Genomic DNA, 25,295 nt, shown 5'->3' with positions numbered 1-25,295 from the left:
GGGCAGAGGGCCAGGAAAGTGGTGCTCTCCCCACCAGCCTTGGAGCAGATGGCTATGGGAGGCACCAGCCCCTCCTCATTGCAGATAGCCCTATGGGGGATTCACCACCTCTGGCCCCTGCTATAGCAGCCTCTCCCCACGCAAGGCTCAGTGCTGTGGTGGCAGGTTGCCTCCCCAATGCCAATAAGCCTTTCTTGAATAGACCTTATCACACCGCTTATAACCGCACCACCTGCTGGCGGCCACTAGTGTCACCACATCTTTTTCTAAAAAGGGGGGGAGAAAAGAAAATATTTAGACCAAAAAAAATCCCTGTAAGTTACTATACTAAGTAACACAAACATTAGAACAAATAAATACCAATCATGCTACAGTTAAAAAAGCTAACCTTCACAGCCCTGAGACGGTGACATGCTTTCCAGTGGCCCTGCATGGGAAAATTAACAGGAGGCATATCCTCATACTTCCCTAACAAATCGATACATGAAGAGCATCATGAGACAGTCTGTACTTACCCTCATTTCCATGGTTAATATTTTTGTCTGGAAATACTGTGGTACTACCACAGATAAAGCCAAAGGATTAAATTCACCCCTATCAGAGGGATCAACACAAGGCTTATGTGCCACTTAAGTCTCATTTGAAGCCCTGTTTTTGAAGACTTAACTAATGTTTAGGATTTCTATTGGCCGTCTTTCTCCTCAGCCGAAACTAATGATTAAAAAACAAGTGGAAAGAGAAGAGCTAAGCAAGAAAGAAATGTCATAACCCTTTCTGTCTTTTTATTCCAGACACCTAAACTGTACTTGTGTTCCAGGTGTATCCATCGCCATCCAGGTTTGGAAAACCCACTCTTCTGGAGCGTGTCTGTTCATCGTTAGGAGTACTGGTCAAGTGGCTATTCCACATCACTGAGAGAGGCTGAGAAAGTGATTGAGAGTGAAAAATATATTCCTGTCCAGTCACCAAACCTGCCATGGCCTCCGCCACAGCCCGAACCAGTGTGTCAAAGAAGCACATCCAATTTATAGCTTTTCAGGTCACTCTGATAGGAACGGTCTTCTGTGGGAATGTGCTGATTTGGCCTGCGGAAGCCAGTCACTGGCTAAATGTTAAGATCATTATACAGGAACTGATACGCCGAGAGCACAATGTCACCATCCTAGTGGCAAATGCTTCCCTCTTCATCACACCGCATGCTGAGACGGCCGAGAGGTTCGAGGTGTACCCTGTGCCCTTCGGAAAGAACTACATTGACTCCTTGATCAAGGAGATCGTGAGCTTGTGGGTGTATAACAGACCAACTGCACTGACCTTCTGGCAGTTCTACAAGGAACTGGGGAAGCTGATCAGCAAAGCGAATGAGATGACTAGACAGCTGTGTGATGGCGTGCTAGGCAACCGGGATTTAATGGCCCGGCTGCAGAGGGACAAGTACGATGTGCTTCTCGCCGATCCGGTGACTATCGGCGGTGACCTAGTTGCTCTCAAACTCGGAATTCCATTTGTGTACTCTCTGCGTTTCACACCCGCCTCAACAGTGGAGAGGCATTGTGGGAAGATGCCCTCTCCGCCTTCGTATGCACCCGCAGCCCTGTCTGAGCTCACAGACAAGTTGTCATTCAGCGAAAGAATAAAAAACATACTGTCTTACCTCCTACAAGACTATGTGTTTGAGAGCTACTGGGGAGAATGGGATTCGTATTACAGTAACATTCTAGGTAAGCATTTCACTCTTTCATTCTTAATGATATTACTTCCAAAAATCTATGTCAGAAGAATGTTCATGTTGCAAAGACAAGCGCTTTAATTCTGGTACCTCCTAACTTTTAAGTTGCCCCAGACAACATCAGTCCGGCCCCACTGTGCATCTGCATAGGCATAACTGAGCCTTGCCCCACACCACACCATTGTGGCACAGCTAGGAATAGAATTCAGTTCTCTTAGGTTCCAGTCCAGTGCCTTAACCATGGGAGAACAGCCTTTATTATTATAATTATTATTTATTATTTGTATTACTGTAGGACCTGGGAGTCCAACTCATGGACCAGAACCCCATAGGGTGACCAGATGTCCTGATTTTACAGGGACAGTCTTGATATTTGGAGCTTTGTCTTATATAGGCACCTATTACTCCCTGCCCACTGTCCTCATTTTTCACACTTGCTGCCTGGTCACCCTGGGACCCGATTGTGCGAGGCACTTTAAGGACCTTACAATCCAACCTTTCCAACTGTCTGTCTCATTTACTGTCCCTCCAATGCACTGAATGAGGTAGGGGTCCTGTAGAACAAATTGCATGTGGTCATGTAATTACAGATTGTTATAATGTGTACTTACAAGAGGATAGATGAGGTTCTAGTCCCAGCGGTGCCAGAAGTGAACTCATGTCTCCAGTGGACGACAGTTATCTCATCTCTAAAAGAGGGTTAATGATGCTTGTTTCTCTTCCAGGACAGGGGCACAATGACTATCTCAGTAATAAGGGGTGTGAGGGAACTACTAGAGCCAGGTGTTGGAAGAGGTGACACTAGAAATCCTAGTCCCTAGCCCAGCACTGCTCCTAGACCAAAGGATGTTTGATGGGTGTATATAAGTGTAACTCACTGGTTCAGTGATATTATGTGTCCTCTTCAAGTGGCTGGTTCCCATAAGATGATAAAACCTACAAGGGCTGCTAGCTCATTGAGGTAGCTACTGTTTTAGCTCAAGTGGTAAAGATCTATACTGTGGTGTTGGAGGTCCTGAGTTCAAATCCAGCTGAGAAGCAAGCAAGCACATCATTTTGCCCATTCCCTCTGTGCTTTTTGTTAGGTTCAGAGGAGAGCTAGTGCTGAACTCAGTCAGGAGTCTGCAGACAATGCTAGTGAGCCAGACATTGATGGATTTTAAGGCCAGACAGGACCATTAGATCCCTTAGTCTGACCTCTATCCATGAATCACCAGCAGTCCCCGTGGTCTTTCCATAGCTCAAAAAAAAAATCCTAATACCTTTCTGAGTGGAAGCCATGTTAGTCTGTATCAGCAAAACGAACGAGGAGTACTTGTGCCCACTTCAGGTGCCACAAGAACTCCTCGTTCTTTTTGCTAATACCTTTCTGTATTTTATGTGCCAAATTTACTTTGTAGTCCCAGGCACAAGATGTCAGCCACAAAAGCACAGGGCTAGATGTTTCACCCCTCACAGAGGGTGAGCAGAAAACGTTACAATTTTTTTTTATTTTCAAAAGAGTCCATTTTTTAGTGTGCTATGTCTTAGGAACCCCTAGTTCAACTGACTTGAGATTCTCCCCATGAAGCGAACCCTGGCCCATGGCACAACCTGCCAACATTCACAATGAACTGTCTTTTCTGGGGCATTTTTAGAATCCTAGCTACAGCCTAAATTATAGAGAGGCTGCTGCCACAATGTTCTAAACAACCACCCCGGATACTCTCCTCCTTGAACCGCTTCCATATTGGGTAGCACTGATATGACCTAGAACCCAAGCCATGTTTTCCCCTAATGGCAAGATACGTTAACTTTGGAGGCTCTTCTGTGATATAGGGCTCAATATAGGGGTAACTGGTGAAATTCTCTGGCCTGTGTTACACAGGAGATCAGATTAGATGATCAGTTGTGGATAAAGCCTGAAGGCAAAATACACTCTGCCCTAACTGTTCAGCATGGCAATTTGGCCGGGTGAATGAGAGGAAAATTCAGAGGTTCTCAGCGGATATACTGAAATCAAGCATGGCTTTGTAACCAAAGCCCATACTTACATCACAGGTTAGTTAAAACCGAGCCTCTCTTTTCAAAACAAATTATGCTTACATACACTGCATCCGGTAATAAGCAATGAGGGCACTGCGATTTCTTTCATTTCACATAGAACCCTTTGTTTTGAATTGTTGTCAGTGGAGCTAATCTGTCTTGTAACGCTGATAGTTTACTTAAATATTAGTTACATAGGATCAGTGAATGACATTTTAATAGGTTTGGAACTGTGAACTGCACCTTCAACTCTCACTGACTCCAGCACCTGACCGAGGCTCGGCACCTTGCAAGACTGAGCCCTTCATGCTTTAAGAAAATGAACCTCTATTGTCATACTGCAGTCACAGCAGATCACTTGACTCCCCTTGGTTTCCCATAGCTATTCCATTACAATACCTGTCTGCTTTTGTATGGGAAGAATGGACAGAGAGAATGAAAAAGGAAAGAATGATCCAAACCGTACGCATAAGCTGCAATGAAAAACATTAGGACAATAACAATGTGACTTGGTAAACAATGAGAACTTTTGCAGAGCAGAAGCTTAGAAGCTATTTTTCTCTCACAGTGAAAGGGACTTTAAGTGATTTCTTAAGTGCAGGGAAAATAGGTTACCCGGAAAAAGCTAGTGCTTTACCAGACTTTCAAATCCAGTCTACAGTACGTTACTGTCCCCTAGTGGCATACAGAAGAGCAAGCAGCTCTTATACCAAACATCTCATTGCATGGTATCTAGTCTAGTTCCATTTCAGGTACTTATTTGTCCTTTGTTACTATAGCATCTGAGCATTTCACCATCTTTCATGTATTTATCCTCCCAACACCCCTGTGAGGTAAGGAAGTGCTATTGTCTCCATTGTACAGAGTCAGGGCCACCTCAGCTCCCAGGGGGGTCAGGGAAAGGAGCTCAACTTCCCCTCCCCCAAAGGGGCAGGGGCCCTCAGATCCTGGCTCGCATACAGGGGGCAGGGAAGGAGCTCAGACCCAGTCCCCCAGATCCCAGCTTGCATGGGGGTTTGAGGAGAGCCCCCCCCCCAAAGTTAGAGCCCCTTCTAAATTAGCTGTTCTACTCAGGGCCCATTCCTAGGAAGAGGAAACCCATTTATCAGAAGCAGATGGTAGCAACAGGCCTGTAGCTCATTCTCACATTTCTGCCAAGGGCAGAACTTGGAGTTTGAACTTGGAGTGCAGCGCAGATTCAATGGCCACAGTAGGCCTCTCATCCACCCAGTTACTGAGAGAACAGGCTACCTGCAAACCCTTTTGTTTCAACAGAGCCCTGGGCTTGGTGCACGTGGGTATTTCATTCTCTTCAGCAGGTGGCAGTTGGGTGGGTATTGTTTGCTGCCAGGGTTATTTGGCCAGCCAGTAACACTGAGGAGTCCAGAAGGACCCCAAGCTGCAGAAAGACACCCTTGATCGCTGGGGATGCTGTAGAGGAGGCAAGTTCTTCAACCCACTTCCCTATGTGTGTGTGGTCAAACAGTGTTGCTTTAGAGCGGTTTCATTCTAAGCAGGTTAGGTGCCTAACTCCCTTTGAAGCTAAGGGGAGTTAGGCACTTGCCTAAATACCACTAGGCACCTAAGCAGGTTAAGCACCTGTCTGCCTCATTAGGCACCTAAAGACCTTTGTAAATTTGGCCCTTATCTCTGATTAAAAGTCGGTGGGTGCCGAACTCCCAGTTGTGCCGTTAGCTTTAAAAATCACATGAAACAGCAAGTTCATGGTGTTCACTGTTTGTACCGTCTGATAGGGAGATCTGCAAAGTTTGCTCCATTCCATGCTGAATAGAATTCCCATCCAGGTTTTCCAGAAAGAGATGGGTGTATCATAAATCATGGGATGTTTCTTACTGACAGCATGAATTTTTTATGACTCACTCTTTTAAGGCAGATCCCTGTGTGAACACAGCCTTTGTCTGCTGATTCACAGCTGCTGCAGCGATGCTAAATTTGCAGTGCACCTGCAGGGTACTAGTTTGCCTCTCCGTGCTGGCTGAGAATGTGCTCTCTGGGAAGGTGCTGGTGTGGCCTGCGGATTACAGCCACTGGATGAATCTGAAACTGGTGACTGAAGAACTGGCAAGCATGGGCCATAACATTACAGTGCTGGTCCATTCAGCATCCCTTTCTGTCAACGCTACTTCAGCTTCCGCTCTTCATTTTGAACCCATCGAGGTTGGATTTACATCTGACAGGCTGCGATCACTGTGGGAAAAATTCCTGCGTTTCTGGGTCTATGAGAAAGCTCAGGTCTCCTTCTGGGAAATGCATAGCACGATGAGGAGCCTCTCACGTAGCGTTTCTCACACGCAGAGGCAGATATGTGATGGGGCAGTAAAAAGCAGGAAGCTGCTGGAAAAGCTGCAGATGTCCCAGTATGATGTCCTCCTCTCAGACCCAGTGCTGCCCTGTGGGGAGCTGCTGGCGGAGCTGCTGAGGGTGCCGTTTATCTTCACCCTGAGGTTTTCCCCAGGCTTTGCATTTGAGAGACTGTGTGGTCAGATATTGGCTCCTCCTTCTTACGTGCCAGCTGCCACCTCTGAGCTACAAGAAAAGATGTCCTTCTTGGAAAGGACTGAAAACCTATTGCTCTACCTCATTCATGACCTTCTGCAGCTCCTGATTTGGAAGGAATGGGACTCCTATTATAGCAGCGTATTGGGTGAGTTTCCATAAGTACTCACCTCTATTTTCGAAAGGGATGGGTAACATAAGGTGACAAAATGATTGAGGACAGGGCCAGATCCTCAGCTGGTGTAAATGGACTTCAGTGGAGTGACACTGGTTTCTATGAGCTGAGTATGTGGCCTTGTCAACGTAGAGGTTTCCCTGGAGGGTAAACATCTGTATATCAGAAGTAGGGAAACATAATCAATGGTCTGTTTCCTCTCACACAGAGGAAGATAGTTGATGAAGTCAGTGGGGCTGCCTCTTCTCTGACACTGTTGTAACTCAGGAGTGACTCTGTTGAAGTCAACAGAGACATTGGCCTAAAACAGAGATAAATGAGGTCCAGGACCCTCTGATTATAGCAGCTACATTGAATCCATACGACTCTCCTCCTTCCCCTTCTACTCAGCCAGTGACGCTGTCCATTCTGATGATGGAAGTGTGTGGCTGGAATCTCCTCTGAAGCACTTGTGAAAACCTTGCAGGAATGAAGACTCCTTTTGTTGTTTATGTGCAGTGGTGTCACATGTGGCTGCTACCAGTATGTTTCACCAAACCACAACTGGCCTGGAATGCCATTGGAAGAGAATAACAAGAGGATCCATGAATAGTTCACTTCCAATTATTTTCTTTGTCATGGTGCAATATTTCTTTAGAACAGGAGGATGCCATCATGCACATGGGTTGAAAATTTCCCTCCTCAGTCGGACACTTCTTGTTTCTCATGTCAAATGCAGCACAGGCCGCCTCAGTTATCCAAACTAAGGTCATGTCCATCTTTGGTTAAACCATCTTTGCACATAGACAAGCCCTTACACCAGAAACTCTTCTGCTATCTGAAACCTCACTTATCTCAGCTTATTCTTGCCTTCCCTGCATTCAGATAATGGAGGTTATACCTAATTTTGAAACTGCGAGATACATCTGAGGGTATCTAATGCGTACGAAGGAGCTGGAGCTGATGACTGCAATTGTTCTGTTGCTTTTCTGCATGGCTTCTTCCAATTGCTTCATGATGAAACTGCATTTATTTTCTTTTGGGGACTACTTAAAGTTTAGGCCTGATTGACAGCCCGTTGGAAAGAATCCCATTGGCTTAACTGAGCCCTTCTGACACGTAAGAGGGAAACCCTTCCATGAAGAGGATTAAAGGCTGTATATTCCCTGCATAAGAAGAATTCCCAGGTGGCCAGGTCAGCTGGCTTTGGGGCCCTTTTATGCTATAGAGTGATAGAAGGAGGGCATGACAGAGTGAGAAGAGACCCAGGGTATTTAACCTAGCCTACTAGCCTAGGGAGAAGCAGCCAACATAGGAAACAAGACAAAGCAGAAGGAAGAAAAAAACGCTGGTGAAAACAGAGGCCAAAAGAGTCACAGATGAACTATCCCAAATAGAAGGGGCCTGTGCTTGTCTTCACTGGACTTTTGTAGCTGGAGATAATTGATTGACAATTAGCTTGAGGTACTTGATTGCCAGTTAACTCCAGGTAATTTAACATGTTCCTAAAGACTTACTGTGGACTCTCCCCACTGCAGACAGGCTGTGCTGATCCCTAGAGAAAAGAACAAGACCTGTGTAACATGATGAAATGTGTGCACTCAGGGGCGGCTCTAGGCATTTTGCCGCCCCAAGCACGGCAGGCAGGCTGCCTGCCGCACTCGCGGAGCCGGCAGAGCGCCCCCCGTGGCTTGCCGCCCCAAGCACGCGCTTGGTGTGCTGGAGCCGCCCCTGTGTGCACTGTGTCCACACCAGCCTTTACAAATCTGTTAATTACCTCAAGTTAATTGGCAATCAATTAACTCCAGGTATAAAAGTCTTGTGAAAGTGTCAGACTCAGGACTCAGTTTGTCAGACCACTCTGTTTTATTAGCACAGCGCTCTGCTAATAACACCCAGATAATGTGAGCCCCCATACAAGACCCAAACAGTCTTTTTTATACAGATAAAAGGGCGCGAACTACACAAAGGGACAAAAAGAGCAAAATTGTAAAATTTACCTGGGGCACAGCATGCATCTCCTACTTCCTTACTAACTCTTATCGATCTAAGGCTAATACTTCACCAATCGCCCTTAAGCGGAGCAATTGTTCTACCTTAATGTCTGCTTTCCTGACACCTGGATCACAGCATTCTTTTCATTTCTACTTAAAGGCACATCCAGCATTCTTTAATTCATTCTATTTCTTTAATATAATTCATTTCACTTTCACAAAAGCAAGCCCCTAACTTTACAGACTGGCTATAGTAGACATGCTGTCACTTTCCTGGCTTCCCTATCACAGCTCCTGTAGGATCTATCGCTGGAAAACAGTTACAGAAACCCACATGCTGCAATACAGTTGGCAATGCATTTCTTTCTTTCTCCTTAATGCTCTTTCTCCTACAGTAAGGCAATATTATTTTTCTAGAGTCCTTCCTTTATCTGGTGGCTAGTTCTCTCTCTGCAGTAGGGGCAGTAGCAGTTAGTACGAAGAGCAGTGATTCATCCAGAGCAAGAATGACTGTTAGTGATTGCTCAACAGAGGGAGTGATCTGACTCGAATCTTGTTTCCTGCTGTGGATTGAAGCAGGCAATTCATATGGTCTTATCCAGGACAGGATTATGTGCTAGCACAGATTGACTTTTACTGCCAAAGTATTCCCTGTGCTCTGAGACAATTAAGGTTAATCAATGTTGGAAGTTTTAGAACATAAACTCCTCCGTGGGCTGTCCTCTTGTGTACTGGCACCTGGATCGAAAGAAGTAGGCAAGTGCAACAGCTTACAAGGAAACGCAGCCACATGATGTCGGGGAAGTATATTGCAGCACTCTTTTTGGTTCTGGGCTCTGGCTTGGGCTCAGGGTCCTGTGGGAAGGTGCTGGTCTGGCCAGCTGATAACAGTCACTGGCTCAATGTAAAGTCCATTTTAGAAGAGCTCGCAGACAGGGGCCATGAGGTGACTGTGCTGTTGTCTTCATCCTTCCTGGGCATAGATGCCACCAGACCTTCCCCTTTCAATTTTGAGGTGATCCCTGTGCCATTCACAAAGGAGGATATGGCATCCCTGATGGAAGACATTCTCCACATGTGGCTTTATGAACTGCCCAACTTTTCATACTGGGAGACCACTTCCAGGATGTGTAACTTAGTATCACGGCTGCTGTCAATGAGCAAAGCAACTTGTGATTCGGTGGTGTGGAATGAGGAGCTGATGAAGATGCTGAGAGAGGCTGCCTTCGACATTCTCCTTGCAGATCCATTATTGCCGGGTGGGGAGCTAGTGGCAGAGAAGCTTGGTGTCCCATTTGTCTATACTTTCCGGTTCTCTATGGGGAACACAGTGGAGCGGCTGTGTGGCGGGCTTCCCGCCCCTCCTTCGTACGTGCCTGCCAGCATGGGCAGCCTGACGGACAGGATGTCCTTCATGGAGAGGATGAAAAACATGTTCTTTTATACTCTTCAGGATGTTCTGTTTCACCAGGTTTTCTGGAGAGAATGGAGTCAGTACTACAGTGATGTTTTAGGTAAGGCTGCTCTTGTTTGCCGTGATTGTGTCTTTACTGTGGGCTGCATTGTGCGAAAGGAAGCCTAGTCCAGTGGGGGAGGATTCCAGGCACCCAGCTTCAATTTCCTGGGCCGAGTCTAGACTGCAAGCTTTTGCCAGCATAGTGATGTCCATCAGGGCTGTGATCTCTGCCGGCAGCTGTGCCGGTACTAGCCCCTAGCATAAACAAAGTTGTATCGGAAAAACTGCCCCTTTACTTGTATAGCTTGTTTTGCTGAGAGGGGCTGGAATAAGCTACACCGGAAGAGCCCAGTTTTGCTGGTATAAGCTGGTATGGGGCAGCCGAGCGGGTGGGAGGCAGAGGAGAAAGGGAAAGACCCTCGGACACTCTGCTGGTTGAAACATCCAGCTTTTTCTCTCCCCTCCATGGATTATTTCCCGGTAGAGGAAATTGGGGCCTAAAATCATTCCATCAGTTTCTTTTGGCATGATCCTATAAAGCAGCACAACAAGTAACCACCAGGCCTTGTGGTGAAAGCACTGGACTGGGGATGCAAGAGATCTGGATTCTAGTCCCAGCTCTGCCGCAGACTACCCATGTGACCTTGGGTACCTCACTTCACTTCTTCATGGCTCCATTTACTATGGGTCAAATAATCCTTCCTCTCTCCCATCTGTTTGTCATCTCACCTGTTTCGAGGGCAAGCTTTCTTGCTGTGTGTTTGTACAGCTCCTAGCACAACGGGGCCAGATTTTCAATTGGGGCTTCTAGGTTTTATTGTGACATTAGTAATAATAGGGTGGCTCACAATAGGTATACCAGGAACCATTTTGAAAGCTGTTGGCTGTTTGCAGTGAATTGATCAAATGTTACACTCTGGGCTCTAGTTTCTATTTTGAACTTTATTATAAGAATAACAAAATGAGGCCTGATTTCCAAAGGGGCTAAGCGTGTGCGGGTCCCCTTGACGTAAACAAAGCTGCCAGGGCTCATCAGTCAGGTCCTGACTAATCCGCCTTTTCAAAGAATGTGTTTCAAATGGCCCCAATTAAGGTGTCATCAGGGCAAATACTGTAATGGAACAAGGGGTAGCTAGTTAGAAGTGCCTAGCGCTGTTGAAATGGAGACATCACCCAGTGAAGGTGCAGCCTAGTGAGTTTCCCGAATGAGAAGGGGTAGCAGTAGAGTTGTTGTCACATTCATCTGGTTTTGTCTTTTGAGACTGTCGTCTCTTTGGGGCCCAGCCTGCTGTCCTGTGCGTCCGTACAGGACTTAGCCTATATCAGGGGCTACCGCCCTGCAAATAATGCTGCTGTGCAAAGAGGGAGAAGATGAATCATTCCCCATGTGAACCCGGATATAAAATGGAGTCATGCTGGTTTGCTTTCCCTGGTTTGATTGACCGACATTGCTCACCGAAAAAAGAATTTAAACCCACTGATCTAAAGTCACTAGGTAGTTGGCTCTTTGTCTTATGTACAAAGAGTTTCGACTGTCTTTACAAGATAAAAGATCTAGACCAAAGGAGAGATTTTCAAAAGTGTGCAGGGATTTAGGAGCACAAGCACCATTGAGGGACTTAAGCTTCTAAATCCTTTGGGTGTTTTTTGAAACCCCTCCTATTATTTATTCAAATCGACTAGCTACTTTTCTAGATACCAATCTAATTTATTATGCTCATGGTAATTGGCTGTTTATTCTGTGGTAGCTCCTGTGAACCACAGATGCATCAAAACCTTAATATTCTCTGATATTACCCAAAACATCTTATGTTCTAAATATCTGCATTGCAGTGCATTCCATAGCTATCACAGTATGTTTGTTTTTTTTTTACTTTCATTTGTTTTTGTAATAGGTTGTTCTGTAGCTGGTATTAGCTTTTTCTGATTTTCTGAAAGAAAAAAATAACATTTTTCTACCCCTTTCGGGGGTGGCAATGATTATTGCTTAAAAGATTCCTTTCTTTTACAAATACCCTTGCTGATTGCAGGCAAAACAGAGGAATTACCCCCATATTTTCCTGTGTTTTTGTTCCATAGGCAGGCCAGGTTTTAATGCCTTTTACTTTTTAAGGGTTTTGGGGAAATTATCCCACTGTTTAGTCATTAGATTAATGAGGTGGTGTACCTTAGTTTTTCTTCTTATATAGCAGACCAAGTTTGTAATGTTTTTCCTGCTGTGTTAAGCTTTAAGTTTATTCACAGCTAATAACTGAGGCTGTGGCTACACTTAGCGCTTCTAAGTGCTGCCGCGGCAGCGCTTTGAAGCGCTAAGTGTAGTCAAAGCGCCTGCGCTGGGAGAGAGCTCTCCCAGCGCTGTCCGTACTCCACCTCCCTGTGGGGAATAACGTACAGCGCTGGGAGCCGCGCTCCCAGCGCTGGGGCTTTGACCACACTGGCGCTTTGCAGCGCCGCAATTTGCAGCGCTGGAGAGGGTGTGTTTTCACACCCTGCTGCAGCGCTGCAAATTTGTAAGTGTAGCCAAGCCCTCAGAAGCATCATTACCATATTACCTTAAAGGATTTTTCCAAAAATCATACACACTATATGTTACAGGGGTACTTATTAACATTAAATTTATTTCAATGTTTAATATTAACAATAACATTAGCGTCAAATCTATTAAAGGGATCTTGTTATACCAGGCTTTTTATTTAGGCAATTTGTTTGCTGACCAGGTATGTCCTTTACTTGCAGCTTCTTCTGTGCTGGCAGTTCTCACCTTCCTTTATCAGTTAAGTAATTTGCATCAACACAGACTTGGCTTTTGGATTCAAAGCCATCAGCAGAGCTCAGAAACTCTGTCTTAAAAGGGACACAATCAACTTCCACCAGAGTTTTGATTTCTTTCCACTTTCAACTCCTGCTTACAAAACACACAGAGATCTGAAAAAGAAAACACAGGGCTTGGCTACACTTGCAAGTTGCAGCGCTGGTAGAGGCTTTCCAGCGCTGCAATTAGTAACCGTCCACACCTGCAAGGCACATCCAGCGCTGCAACTCCCTGGCTGCAGCGCTGGCTGTACACCTGGTCAGGTTGGGGTGTAGCGATTGCAGCGCTGGTGATCCAGCGCTGCTCATCAAGTGTGGACACACACCAGTGCTTTTATTGTCCTCCAGGGAATAAGGAGATATCCCAGAATGCTTTTAACTAAATTACTCTCTTTGTTTTGTTATGCAGCCTCTCTTTGTTTTGTTGTGAACTCTGATCGGAGCTCCGTTGAACTGCTTATCTAAAAAACAAACACTGATCACAGCAAACAGGAGCTATCTGTACCTGGCTGTGAACGATCAAATGAGAGGCAAGCAGGGAGTGAATGTTTGCTTGACAGAGAAACAGCGTTGGATGCAGGCTGTTTGCAATTAAGACTAAGGGTTCACGAACATTTTGTGATTTTTCAATCCAGGGAAGCTAACACACAGTGTTGGCTCCAAAAATCCACTCTCTCTATCCTCCCCGCTCCCTGTCACAGTACACCACCCTCCACCCCCCTCTTTTGAAAAGCACGTTGTTGCCACTTGAATGCTGGGATAGCTGCCCATAATGCAGCACTCCCAACAGCGGGGCAAATGCTGCAAATGTGGCCACACACCAGCGCTGGTAGCTGTGAGTGTGGCCACACACCAGCACTGTTCCTGCACAGCTGCATGACCAGCGCTGCAACTTTCAAGTGTAGCCAAGCCCACAGTCTATGGCGGCTCTTTTTGGAGCCCTAATAGGATTTTAATTCAGTAGCATGTTTCATTTGCATTTCTTTTACCCCTTTGTACAATATACACTGCACATGTCCTAGGGAAAATGCACATTCCTTCTATACTATAACTTTTAAAACATTAGCCATATCAATTTTTACATAAGGTGTAACTGTTTATTTTGTTCTTACAGAGTTTTCATGTACCCTTATCAAGGTGACAGTCTGATTACACAGAGCCATTTTGAGGCTCAGTGTTTTTAACATTAATTCTTTTTGTTTTGTGCACATCACCTCTGCTGTTGCTTCAGAGGGGCACTGTCTTTTTAATTCTTCTACTACAGCTCTTATCTGCTATTTTGTTACAAAAACAAACAAAAAGAATCCAGAATCTTTTCCTATTCTTCTGATTTTGACTGCCCTGCTGCAGCCATGAGTTGGTCTTTATTTAAAAACATTTTAAATTTTGTAAAAGAATCAAGTTACCCCTTAAGGGTTAAATGCCAAATCCCAAAGCCAAACAACACTGATGACCTGTGTCTGGCAAAAGGTCTTGTCAGTTTTGCAACTCTGAATTAAAGAATTAAATGAATTTTTAGTGGCATTAAAAACAAAAACAATGTATCTTAAATCTACAAAACAGGAGTTTTACAAACCAGATATGCTGGTTTAGATTCTCAGAACCTTACATATTTCCACAGACAAATAGATACACACATTTTCTTTTCCTTAACATTCCTTTTACACTGTTTTGTTTTTACATACCTGTACATAGATTACATTCTCTTTATACATTTGAGTTGATTACATTCCCTTTATACATATGGGGCAGTTAAGTTTCAATAGAACCTCCTCATGTTTTTTTAGTGAATTTGACTAAATTGTCCATAGTCAAATGATTTCAATCAAATAGTCTCTTTATTTGGATTATTTACAGGCATTGTTTTGGAAAAGGGCTCATTTTCCCTTCAGAATGGCTGCAAAGAAACCAAGAATTTTCTCTTTTTAACATGGTCCTTTTTAACATTTTCACAAAGTTTAACTGCTTAATTCTGTCCAGCCTCTGTAGAGTTAACTTTTCACTCTCTTTCCTTAAATCACTTGTTTATCTCCCAAAACGACACCTTTATGAACTCAAATTTAACTATTTTAAGTATTGTTCCAGGGGTTCATGCCTGCACTTACTGCTTTTCTTACTCCCGACACTATGCCCTTAGGGCTTCCAACCTGTTTTTCAGTTTCTATATCTGTTGCTTGCCAGCTTTTCTGGGCCCGATCTTGTTTTTTCCAATGAACCGTTTGTGAGTGATTTGTGGTCATTTCACAATTTTGAAAGAAATGTTTAAGGAAAGGGACCAGGAAGGGTGGGGGCTAGTTGAGGAGGCCCCCCCCCTTGCTGAATTGGTAGTGGAACACTAAAGAATCAGTTTCTGAGGCAGACAACAAAGGGGAACAGAACAAGGGGCTTTGTCCTTTTTACAATGAGATGGGAGTATGAAGGGAGTTGGGATTGATCTGGGGTTTGGAGAACGGGGTAAAGGGGAGCACTCGGTCTGGTGGTGGGAGAGGAGGCTTTTAATGAAGCTTTTAACTTATTATGTGAATATTTGAGAGAGGCGAGTTTTGATTTTGTCCGCCTACGATTTGCCTCTTCCCACCACTGCATGAAACAATTAACCTTTCCTTTAGCCAATTTAGTTTTAGGTTGGCCGAGTTTGTCTTTTAAGACATCCACTCGGTCTTTGTTCCAAGATTTTAACAGTGGCCACTGAGTTTTGGGATCCCTCTGAGTTAGCCTAGACCATTTTCCCAGAAATTTACAGGAGTCCGGACCCTTTTTACAAGAGTCCGGACCCTTCCTAAAATACATAAAATGAGCCGGCGTTCGTTTAGGGAACTCTCCCGATTTAGACGTCTGGTTACCCATACAGGAGGACTTCACACACTAATCGCACAAGAAGGAAATTCGGGTTCGTCAGAGCGATGCCCAGTGCAACACACAAAAGGAGCCCACAGGCTACTGCCTCAATCGCCCTTGCTTTCACACCAAGGGTTTTACCCAAAGTGCATTGCGGCTGCGATTGTGCAGGTTCCACTTACTCAGACCGCGGGGACAGGAACCCCTTGGTCGGCTGATCCCCAGACGGAGATGGCACCCAGACTCAAACACTCTAGAGGGAGGCTGGATAGACACACAGACAGGACAGTCCTCAGTCCAGACAAAACACAGAAATAATTACCTGACCAGATTCCTGATGTAGATCCCAGGATAGCTACCAGAACAGAGTGGGAACCAACAGGTTCGATGGCGTAGACGTAACTGTGGTCGTGCGCCTTTCTGTTCTGGTGGAGGACCGCTCGGGCCAAATGCCCAGGTGCCGGCTGCCACGGTCGTCCTACAAAAACGGTCAGGAATCACACGGCACCAGTGAAGACGGTTGCCATCTCAGTGGGACCTCCAAATTGTCAAAGTTAGACTCAGGACTCTCAGTTTGTCAGACCACTCTGTTTTATTAGCACAGCGCTCTGCTAATAACATCCAGATAATGTGAGCCCCCATGCAAGACCCAAACAGTCTTATTTATACAGATAAAAGGGCGCGAACTACACAAAGGGACAAAGAGAGCAAAACTGTAACATTTACCTGGGGCACAGCATGCATCTCCTACTTCCTTACTAACTCTTATCGATCTAAGGCTAATACTTCACCAATCGCCCTTAAGCGGAGCAATTGTTCTACCTTAATGTCTGCTTTCCTGACACCTGGATCACAGCATTCTTTTCATTTCTACTTAAAGGCACATCCAGCATTCTTTAATTCATTATATTTCTTTAATATAATTCATTTCACTTTCACAAAAGCAAGCCCCTAACCTTACAGACTGGCTATAGTAGACATGCTGTCACTTTCCTGGCTTCCCTATCACAGCTCCTGTAGGATCTATCGCTGGAAAATGGTTACAGAAACCCACATGCTGCAATACAGTTGGCAATGCATTTCTTTCTTTCTCCTTAATGCTCTTTCTCCTGTAGTGAGGCAATATTATTTTTCTAGAGTCCTTCCTTTATCTGGTGGCTAGTTCTCTCTCTGCAGTAGGGGCAGTAGCAGTTAGTACGAAGAGCAGTGATTCATCCAGAGCAAGAATGACTGTTAGTGATTGCTCAACAGAGGGAGTGGTCTACCTCGAATCTTGTTTCCTGCTGTGGATTGAAGCAGGCAATTCATACGGTCTTATCCAGGACAGGATTATGTGCTAGCACAGATTGATTTTACTGCCAAGGTATTCCCTGTGCTCTGAGACAACTAAGGTTAATTAATGTTGGAAGTTTTAGAACATAATCTCCACCGTGGGCTGTCCTCTTGTGTACTGGCACCTGGATCGAAAGAAGTAGGCAAGCAAGCAAGCAGAGTGCAACAGCTTCCAAGGAAACGCAGCCACATGATGTCGGGGAAGTATATTGCAGCACTCTTTTTGGTTCTGGGCTCTGGCTTGGGCTCAGGGTCCTGTGGGAAGGTGCTGGTCTGGCCAGCTGATAACAGTCACTGGCTCAATGTAAAGTCCATTTTAGAAGAGCTCGCAGACAGGGGCCATGAGGTGACTGTGCTGTTGTCTTCATCCTTCCTGGGCATAGATCCCACCAGACCTTCCCCTTTCAATTTTGAGGTGATCCCTGTGCCATTCACAAAGGAGGATATGGCGTCCCTGATGGAAGACTTTATCCACGTGTGGCTTTATGAACTGCCCAACTTTTCATACTGGGAGACCACTTCCAGGATGTGTAACTTAGTATCACAGCTGCTGTCTATGAACAAAGCAACTTGTGATTCGGTGGTGTGGAATGAGGAGCTGATGGAGATGCTGAGAGAGGCTGCCTTCGACATTCTCCTTGCAGATCCGTTAGTGCTGGGTGGGGAGCTAGTGGCAGAGAAGCTTGGTGTCCCATTTGTCTATACTTTCCGGTTCTCTATGGGGAACACAGTGGAGCGGCTGTGTGGCGGGCTTCCCGCCCCTCCTTCGTACGTGCCTGCCAGCATGGGCAGCCTGATGGACAGGATGTCCTTCATGGAGAGGATGAAAAACATGTTCTTTTATGCTCTTCAGGATGTTCTGTTTCACCAGGTTTTCTGCAGAGAATGGAATCAGTACTACAGCGATGTTTTAGGTAAGGCTGCTCTTGTTTGCCGTGATTGTGTCTTTACTGTGGGCTGCATTGTGCGAAAGGAAGCCTAGTCCAGTGGGGGAGGATTCCAGGCACCCAGCTTCAATTTCCTGGGCCGAGTCTAGACTGCAAGCTTTTGCCAGCATAGTGATGTCCATCAGGGCTGTGATCTCTGCCGGCAGCTGTGCCGGTACTAGCCCCTAGCATAAACAAAGTTGTATCGGAAAAACTGCCCCTTTACTTGTATAGCTTGTTTTGCTGAGAGGGGCTGGAATAAGCTACACCGGAAGAGCCCAGTTTTGCTGGTATAAGCTGCAGTCCTCTAAGGAACACTTGCCAAGCTAGGATACTGGCTTAACACTCCTGGCCCAAGGCACTTCTGTATCAGTTTAACTATGTCTGCACCAGGGGCTGTCCCGGCATAGGTATTTTGGTAAAAAATGACATCCCTAAACCGAAAAGGTCCATCAATACAAGAACTGCGTGGAGCCCACCCCTTCATCGCGCTGTGCTTAGTTCCCCAGCTGTACATCCTTGTGGCATTTCCAGCCTTGCCACTTCCCTTCACAGCTAGAAAGGGGAGTGAAGAAAAAGCCTTGGTCGCAGTGTCCGGCTGTGCCAACTTCCTGCTCTACATGGGGCAGCCGAGCAGGTGGGAGGCAGAGGAGAAAGGGAAAGACCCTCGGACACCCTGCTGGTTGAAACACCCAGCTTTTTCTCTCCCCTCCATGGATTATATCCCGGTAGAGGAAATTGGGGCCTAAAATCATTCCATCAGTTTCTTTTGGCATGATCCTAGAAAGCAGCACAACAAGTAACCACCAGGCCTTGTGGTGAAAGCACTGGACTGGGGATGCAAGAGATCTGGATTCTAGTCCCAGCTCTGCCACAGACTACCCATGTGACCTTGGGTACCTCACTTCACTTCTTCATGGCTCCATTTACTATGGGTCAAATAGTCCTTCCTCTCTCCCATCTGTTTGTCATCTCACCTGTTTCGAGGGCAAGCTTTCTTGCTGTGTGTTTGTACAGCTCCTAGCACAACGGGGCCAGATTTTCAATTGGGGCTTCTAGGTTGTATTGTGACATTAGTAATAATAAGGTGGCTCACAATAGGTATACCAGGAACCATTTTGAAAGCTGTTGGCTGTTTGCAGTGAATTGATCAAATGTTACACTCTGGGCTCTAGTTTCTATTTTTGAACTTTATTATAAGAATAACAAAATGAGGCCTGATTTCCAAAGGGGCTAAGCGTGTGCGGGTCCCCTTGACGTAAACAAAGCTGCCAGGGCTCATCAGTCAGGTCCTGACTAATCCACCTTTTCAAAGAATGTGTTTCAAATGGCCCCAATTAAGGTGTCATCAGGGCAAATACTGTAATGGAACAAGGGGTAGCTAGTTAGAAGTGCCTAGCGCTGTTGAAATGGAGACATCACCCAGTGAAGGTGCAGCATAGTGAGTTTCCTGAATGACAAGGGGTAGCTGTAGAGTTGTCACATTCATCTGGTTTTGTCTTTTGAGACTGTCATCTCTTTGGGAACCAGCCTGCTGTCCTGTGCGTCCGTACAGGACTTAGCCTATATCAGGGGCTACCGCCCTGCAAATAATGCTGCTGTGCAAAGAGGGAGAAGATGAATCATTCCCCATGTGAACCCGGATATAAAATGGAGTCATGCTGGTTTGCTTTCCCTGGTTTGATTGACCAACATTGCTCACCGAAAAAAGAATTTAAACCCACTGATCTAAAGTCACTAGGTAGTTGGCTCTTTGTCTTATGTACAAAGAGTTTCGACTGTCTTTACAAAATAAAAAATCTAGACCAAAGGAGAGATTTTCAAAAGTGTGTAGGGATTTAGGAGCACAAGCACCATTGAGGGACTTAAGCTTCTAAATCCTTTGGGTGTTTTTTGAAACCCCTCCTATTATTTATTCAAATCGACTAGCTACTTTTCTAGATACTAATTTAATTTATTATGCTCATGGTAGTTGGCTGTTTATTCTGTGGTAGCTCCTGTGAACCACAATCAAGGCCCCTGTGCTAAGCCTTGTACAGATAAGTAACAGAAAAGATAAGCCCTGACTCAGAGCTCTTGTAATCTGGGTGTCAGACCTGATGTGAGAGGTGGACAAAACGGATACATGCTATTGAGAGGATGTGGGAACAATACATTGATGTGAGTTCAGCAGAGAAGCGAAATTGTCAGCTTGCCATATGCCAAGAGGTGCCAGACAGGAATGATTTGTTGGCATCATGGCAGAAGTAGTTAAAACTTGTTGGCGTTTGATTTTTATCAGAGTTTTATTAAATAAACTACAGGCAATATTATGAGGAATCCAGGCATTGACAATGTACCTGTGTAACCCCCGCACCTCCTGGGTGTGGTGTTCTGTCCCATGTAGTAGCACCGAGACCACTTGGAGAGATTGAGTCTGCTCTACAGCTTTAGCTAACAGCTGGGGCGGCTCCAGGCACCAGCACACCAAGCGCGTGCCTGGGTCGGAAAGCCGCGAGGGGAGGCCTGCCAGAAGCCATGAGGACGGCAGTCAGGTAGACTTTGGTGGCATGCCTGCGGGAGATCCGCCGGTCCCGCGGCTTCGGTGGCAATTTGGCGGCGGGTATGCCGAAGACACAGGACTGGTGGACCTCCCGCAGGCATGCCACCGAATCCACGTTACCAGCGGACCTCCCGCAGGCATGCAGCCGAAGGCTGCCTGACTGCCATGCTTGGGGCAGCAAAATACATAGAGCCGCCCCTGCTAACAGCCATGTGACTTTTAGCTCATGCAGTAGAGGTTCGTGCATTTAGCTCCAGAGGTCCCCGGTTTGATCCTGCCTGATGACAACCGGGATCTGTCAGCATTACCCCTGCTCTGAGAACGGACACTTACATGAAACCCTCTACTCCCAAAGGCTTAACTGGTTGATCAAAAATGGCATTCCTCCAAGTGCAGAAGAGAACATTAAGCTGAGAGACCTGGCTCCTAACCGGTTTCCCTCTTAATGATAAAAGCAGGCTCTAATGTTCAAGGCTGTGTGTGTCATAGCTGTGCTATTATCTAAATGCACTAGCAGTATCGCACTTTGCAGTGTATGCAAAAACCTTTGGCCCTGACTGTGCCCTAGTGATGGAGTGGGATGAGGCCGAGGTAGAGGTGATGCAGTGTCCCATGGAAAGATAATACAGTGATCTGTGCCCCATCCTTCAGTTGCCTTCATGGCCACCTCCTCGGTTGCTCCCAGAGCTGGCACAGAGCTCCCTGTGGGGTCAGGGATCTGTGCGCACACAGGGCTGGGGGAGGGTGACTAGGATTGTCCCACCATCAGCCCTGCAGTTTCCCAGAGAGAGATAATCCTGTCCCCAGCTCTGTTATCATTCTGCCCCTCCCCCACTGTGTGAGTCCCCCACTTACAGGAGGGATCGTGGAGACATCTGTCTTTGGTGGGGTCCCTGTGATCCTGGCTCCATTGGGCCATGGCTAGGGAATGGCTCAGAGTCCCTCTGTGCAAGTGTGGAGGCGCAGGGCGTCCATGCAATTTGCCCAGGCCTCTTGCTGATTTGGTGAGATCCACGTGGCTCTTGGGGGATGGTGGGGTTAGTGGGATGCCCCATTCTGTGTGGGGCCGTCCTCCGTGGAGCATCTCAGGAGAACCCGCCCCCCCTTTACTTTGCCCTGGGGGTTTTCCCACAGGGGGAGGGGCAATTCGGCCCTATGTTTTGTGTGTAATAGGTGCTGGCCCGTGTGACACAGAGGCTCCGCTGCCGTGCCCCCACCACCACGGAGAAATTGGGAGCCAGTTTAAGCGCTTCACTTGGGGAGCAAGGGAAGCCACAGCAGCAGCCCAAGTGGGCAAGAACTGTGAAACTCTGATGATCATAGAATCATAGGATTGGAAGGGACCTCAGGAGGTCATCTAGTCCAACCGCCTGCTCAAAGCAGGACCAATCCCCAGATTTTTACCCCAGTTCCCCAAATGGCCCCCTCAAGGATTGAACTCATAAGCCTGGGTTTAGCAGACCAATGCTCAAACCACTGAGCTATCCCTCCCTCTAAAGCTTCCTCTGCCTGCCTGTCTCCTGGAGTTCCTGCCACAATCCCCAGGGACCTCCTCCAGCACTACTCCTATCACCCAGCGCGGAGGCAGAAGCCAGGCGACATTCACATTCAGGACAAGTGTTCCCAAATACCGCAGACCCAAATGCATCTGTAAAACTATTCGTCAGCCAATCACAAATCATGAATAAGTTGGTGACAGTGAGTCATGATTGGTGGAAGAGAAACCAGTGATTACAGGGTCAAGTCCTGGTAATAAGGGTCTGCTCTAAAGCCCACGGCAATCATAGGAAAGACTCGCGTTGATGTAGTGAGCTTTGGATTGGGGCCATAGTTTGCAATTCAAAGATGACAATTTTCCTGCAGATCTGAAAATGCACATTGTGTAACAATAGCTGTCCAGCCGAGGGAGCAGGTTGTTTTCAATCCTGCAGGAGAATCCATCAGTTTCATTCCAGAAGGAGAATTCTAGGTGATCCAGAACAGGATTTGGTACTTGCTGAGTGTTTCCTCACATATGGTAATTTTGCATTGAAATGACCTTATATGAAGATTGCAACGTTCAAGATCCAGTCTTTGTGGGCTGTGCTTAGAAGTGTTTACACTGTGGACTATAGAACTGAACTTAGCTCCAGTGAGAGGTGCAGCCAGGATGTTGAAGAAGTGGCTTTTGCTGGTGCTGTGGGTTCACATGAGCCACTGGGGCTCAGGATCCTGTGGGAAGGTGCTGGTCTGGCCCACCGATGCCAGTCACTGGCTCAACATAAAACTGGTGCTGGAGGAACTCTCCCTTCGGGGCCACGATGTGACTGTGCTGGTGCCTTCAGCAAATTTGCTCATCGATTACAATGAGTCCTCTTTCCCATTTGACTTTGAAGTCCTGCCGGTGCCCTTTACCAAGGAGACCATGGTTGCCCAGTTGGAGGACTTCCTGCACCTGTGGATGTACGAGCTTCCCCATCTGTCCTACTGGGAGGGCCTGGTGAAAATGATGAATAGCGTGGAAGTCTTTCTCAACATGTCGAAGCAGACCTGTGACAGTGTGGTGCTGAACCCCAGGCGGATAGCAAAGCTCCGGCAAGCGGGGTTTGATATGCTAATCTCAGACCCTCTTTCTCCGGGCGGTGAGCTGATAGCAGAGTTGCTTGAAATCCCTTTTGTCTATACTTTCCGGTTCTCTGAAGGGAACACAGCGGAGCGGCTGTGTGGGGGGCTTCCAGCCCCTCCTTCGTACGTACCTGCCAGCACGGGGGGACTGACAGACAGGATGTCCTACATGGAGAGATTGCAAAATCTGCTCTTTTATGCTCTTCAGGATGTTCTGTTTCACCAGGTTTTGTGGAAAGAATGGAATCAGTACTACAGCGATGTTTTAGGTAAGGCTGCTCTTGTTTGCCGTGATTGTGTTTATACCATAACATCAAAAATGTAGGGCCGCAGTTTCCGAAAGGAAGTCTAGTCCAGTGGGTAGGGTGCTACTCTGGGACTCCGGACATGTTGGTTCAACTTCATGCTCTGCCACACATTTCCTGGATGACCTTGGGCAAGTCACATAAGGCTTGTCTGTAGATAAAAGTTGTACTGCTTTAGCTATACCATTGTAGCTATAATGGTACCGCCCCTGGACTGAGGAGGGACGTGTTAAGGTGTTTATAGCAGCATTGCCTCTTCCCATGTGGAAAGGGGAATACGTTATATGGGTATAAGGCACGTTTCAGTCAACATCACTGAGTCCTCGCTAGCGATTATACTGGTATAGCTATTTTGGTTTTTTTTTTTTAAAAACCTCAAACATATCTTGATGGAAATAGTTGTACTGGTTGAAAACAAACAAACACTAAAAACCTGTTTAGATAAGGCCTCCATCTCTCTGTGCCTCAGTTCCCTTTCTGTATATAGGGATGCTAGCAGTGCATTACCTCACAGGGGTGTTTTCAGGACAAATATATTAAACATTGTGATGTGCTGGTCAGATAAATACAGTCATAGGTTGGGTTAAACCTTGTTGAAACTGGTGGGTGTTTCAGTGCCCCTCATTCCAGATAAATGTAATAAATAAATAAATAAATAAACAAACTTCTTCATGGAACCAGATAGCTGAACCAGTTAGGGGCGGCCACTGCCCAGAACAAAGTCACGTGGAAGGCTGGAGTAGGAGTTGTCATGTGACCCACAGCGTTCCTCTGTGATCTGATAACAGTCTTGGGGGCAGGGGATTTATTGGATTGGATTGCGTCAGAGAAGCAGATTAACATACCGGAGAAGCTAGGAGAAAAGGAACAGAAAGCCAAGGAGACAGCTGAACAAGCACTGGGACTGGGAGAATGGCCCTTGGGGGGCGGGAAGAGCTTCTATAGGGAGCTTTTTGAGCATCGTGCTGGCTGGAAGACACTGCCTCCTGCTGTCTGATTCCTCCTGTGTGGAAGGAAACGGACTTTGTGCACTCTTTACAAGTAAACAGGATTGCTTCACAGAGAGACCTGTCTCCGTTCTCAATTTCTCTTGCTAACAGAAACAACCCACAGGACTCTGAACTTTGGTTAACCCTTCAGGGCAAAAAATGGGATCCAGTTTTCAAGGAGAGAGCTTGTGAGTTGGCCTTTCTGTTGAACCAAGATGGAACAGATAATGGAAGTGCTCAGAGAAATCAAAGCTGGACAAAAGGAAGTATAACAAGACCTAAAACAAGTGGAGACTTTGCAAAAGGAATGAAAGCAGCATCCGGAGTCTTCCCAGAATAGCCTGAGGGACGACTTGCAGGCAGAGGTGAAATCTCTATTGGAGTGGCAACTACAAAGAGTCTGGAGTTGCAACACTGCCAGTTTGCAATAGTAAGACAGATCAGATCAGTAAGTCAGATTACCTGACTGCCATAGACCAGAAGGGTTTCCATGAATTAGCGGAGACCAAAGAAAACTCTGGCTAATTTGGGACTTGCTAACAGAGATGAGCTGCAGAAGGATTTCAGGATCTGAGAAATCGCCTTGAAAAGAAAATCAAAGGGTCACAGACCACAGTGAAAGGCGGCCCCTAGATGAGCCAGCTGGAGGAGTTGGGGAAGACCAGACATTTAACAATAAATGCCAAGAAAAGGTGTCTTACAGATTCATTATGTGGATATTTCCTTTAAAGATGTGGCTCAGGTAAAGCAAATATTAAATGCAAACAAGTAGCTGAAGTAAAAGGTGCCTGTGTAGACAAGTAGCAGTTTCAGTTTGTCACATGCATAAACCGTGCCAGAGCCGAGTTATTTGTTGGCATCGTCATAGAGGTAGTTAAATCTGTGTGAGTTTGTGGGATGGGACTAGTTCTGAGAACACACCACAGACACAGCATTTGCCCACAGGCAAGGTAATGAGGAAGCTGGGTGTTTGCCAGCTACCTGCTCTGAGAATGGAAACTTCACCAGAAGGAGGGTTACGCCTTTCAACTCCCAAAGGTTAATTGATTGATCCAATAATGGCATTCCCCGAG

The 25,295-nt window shown here is 46.2% G+C and overlaps 1 protein-coding gene across 5 annotated transcripts in view; it reads left to right on the top strand.

Moving 5' to 3' along the window:
- Positions 1 to 837: 837 nt before the first annotated feature.
- LOC123371282 (UDP-glucuronosyltransferase 2A1-like) overlaps positions 838 to 25,295 on the top strand; it is a 50,926-nt gene continuing 26,468 nt past the window's right edge. The window contains exons 1-2 of one of the 5 annotated variants that reach the window (XM_045018694.1): positions 16,839 to 17,394; positions 23,155 to 23,197. In XM_045018694.1, the coding sequence (XP_044874629.1) occupies positions 16,924 to 17,394; positions 23,155 to 23,197 (514 nt within the window). In that variant the 5' untranslated portion in view covers positions 16,839 to 16,923. Of the gene's footprint in view, positions 1,722 to 6,209; positions 6,420 to 16,832; positions 17,771 to 22,262; positions 23,198 to 25,295 lie in introns of those variants that run through there. The other 4 variants (XM_045018693.1, XM_045018691.1, XM_045018688.1 and 1 more) reach the window with 4 other exon arrangements.

The sequence above is a fragment of the Mauremys mutica genome, chromosome 5 (genome assembly GCF_020497125.1).
Source record: "Mauremys mutica isolate MM-2020 ecotype Southern chromosome 5, ASM2049712v1, whole genome shotgun sequence".
NCBI classification, from domain to species: Eukaryota; Metazoa; Chordata; order Testudines; family Geoemydidae; genus Mauremys; species Mauremys mutica.
This window is presented reverse-complemented; position numbering and strand designations above follow the sequence as displayed.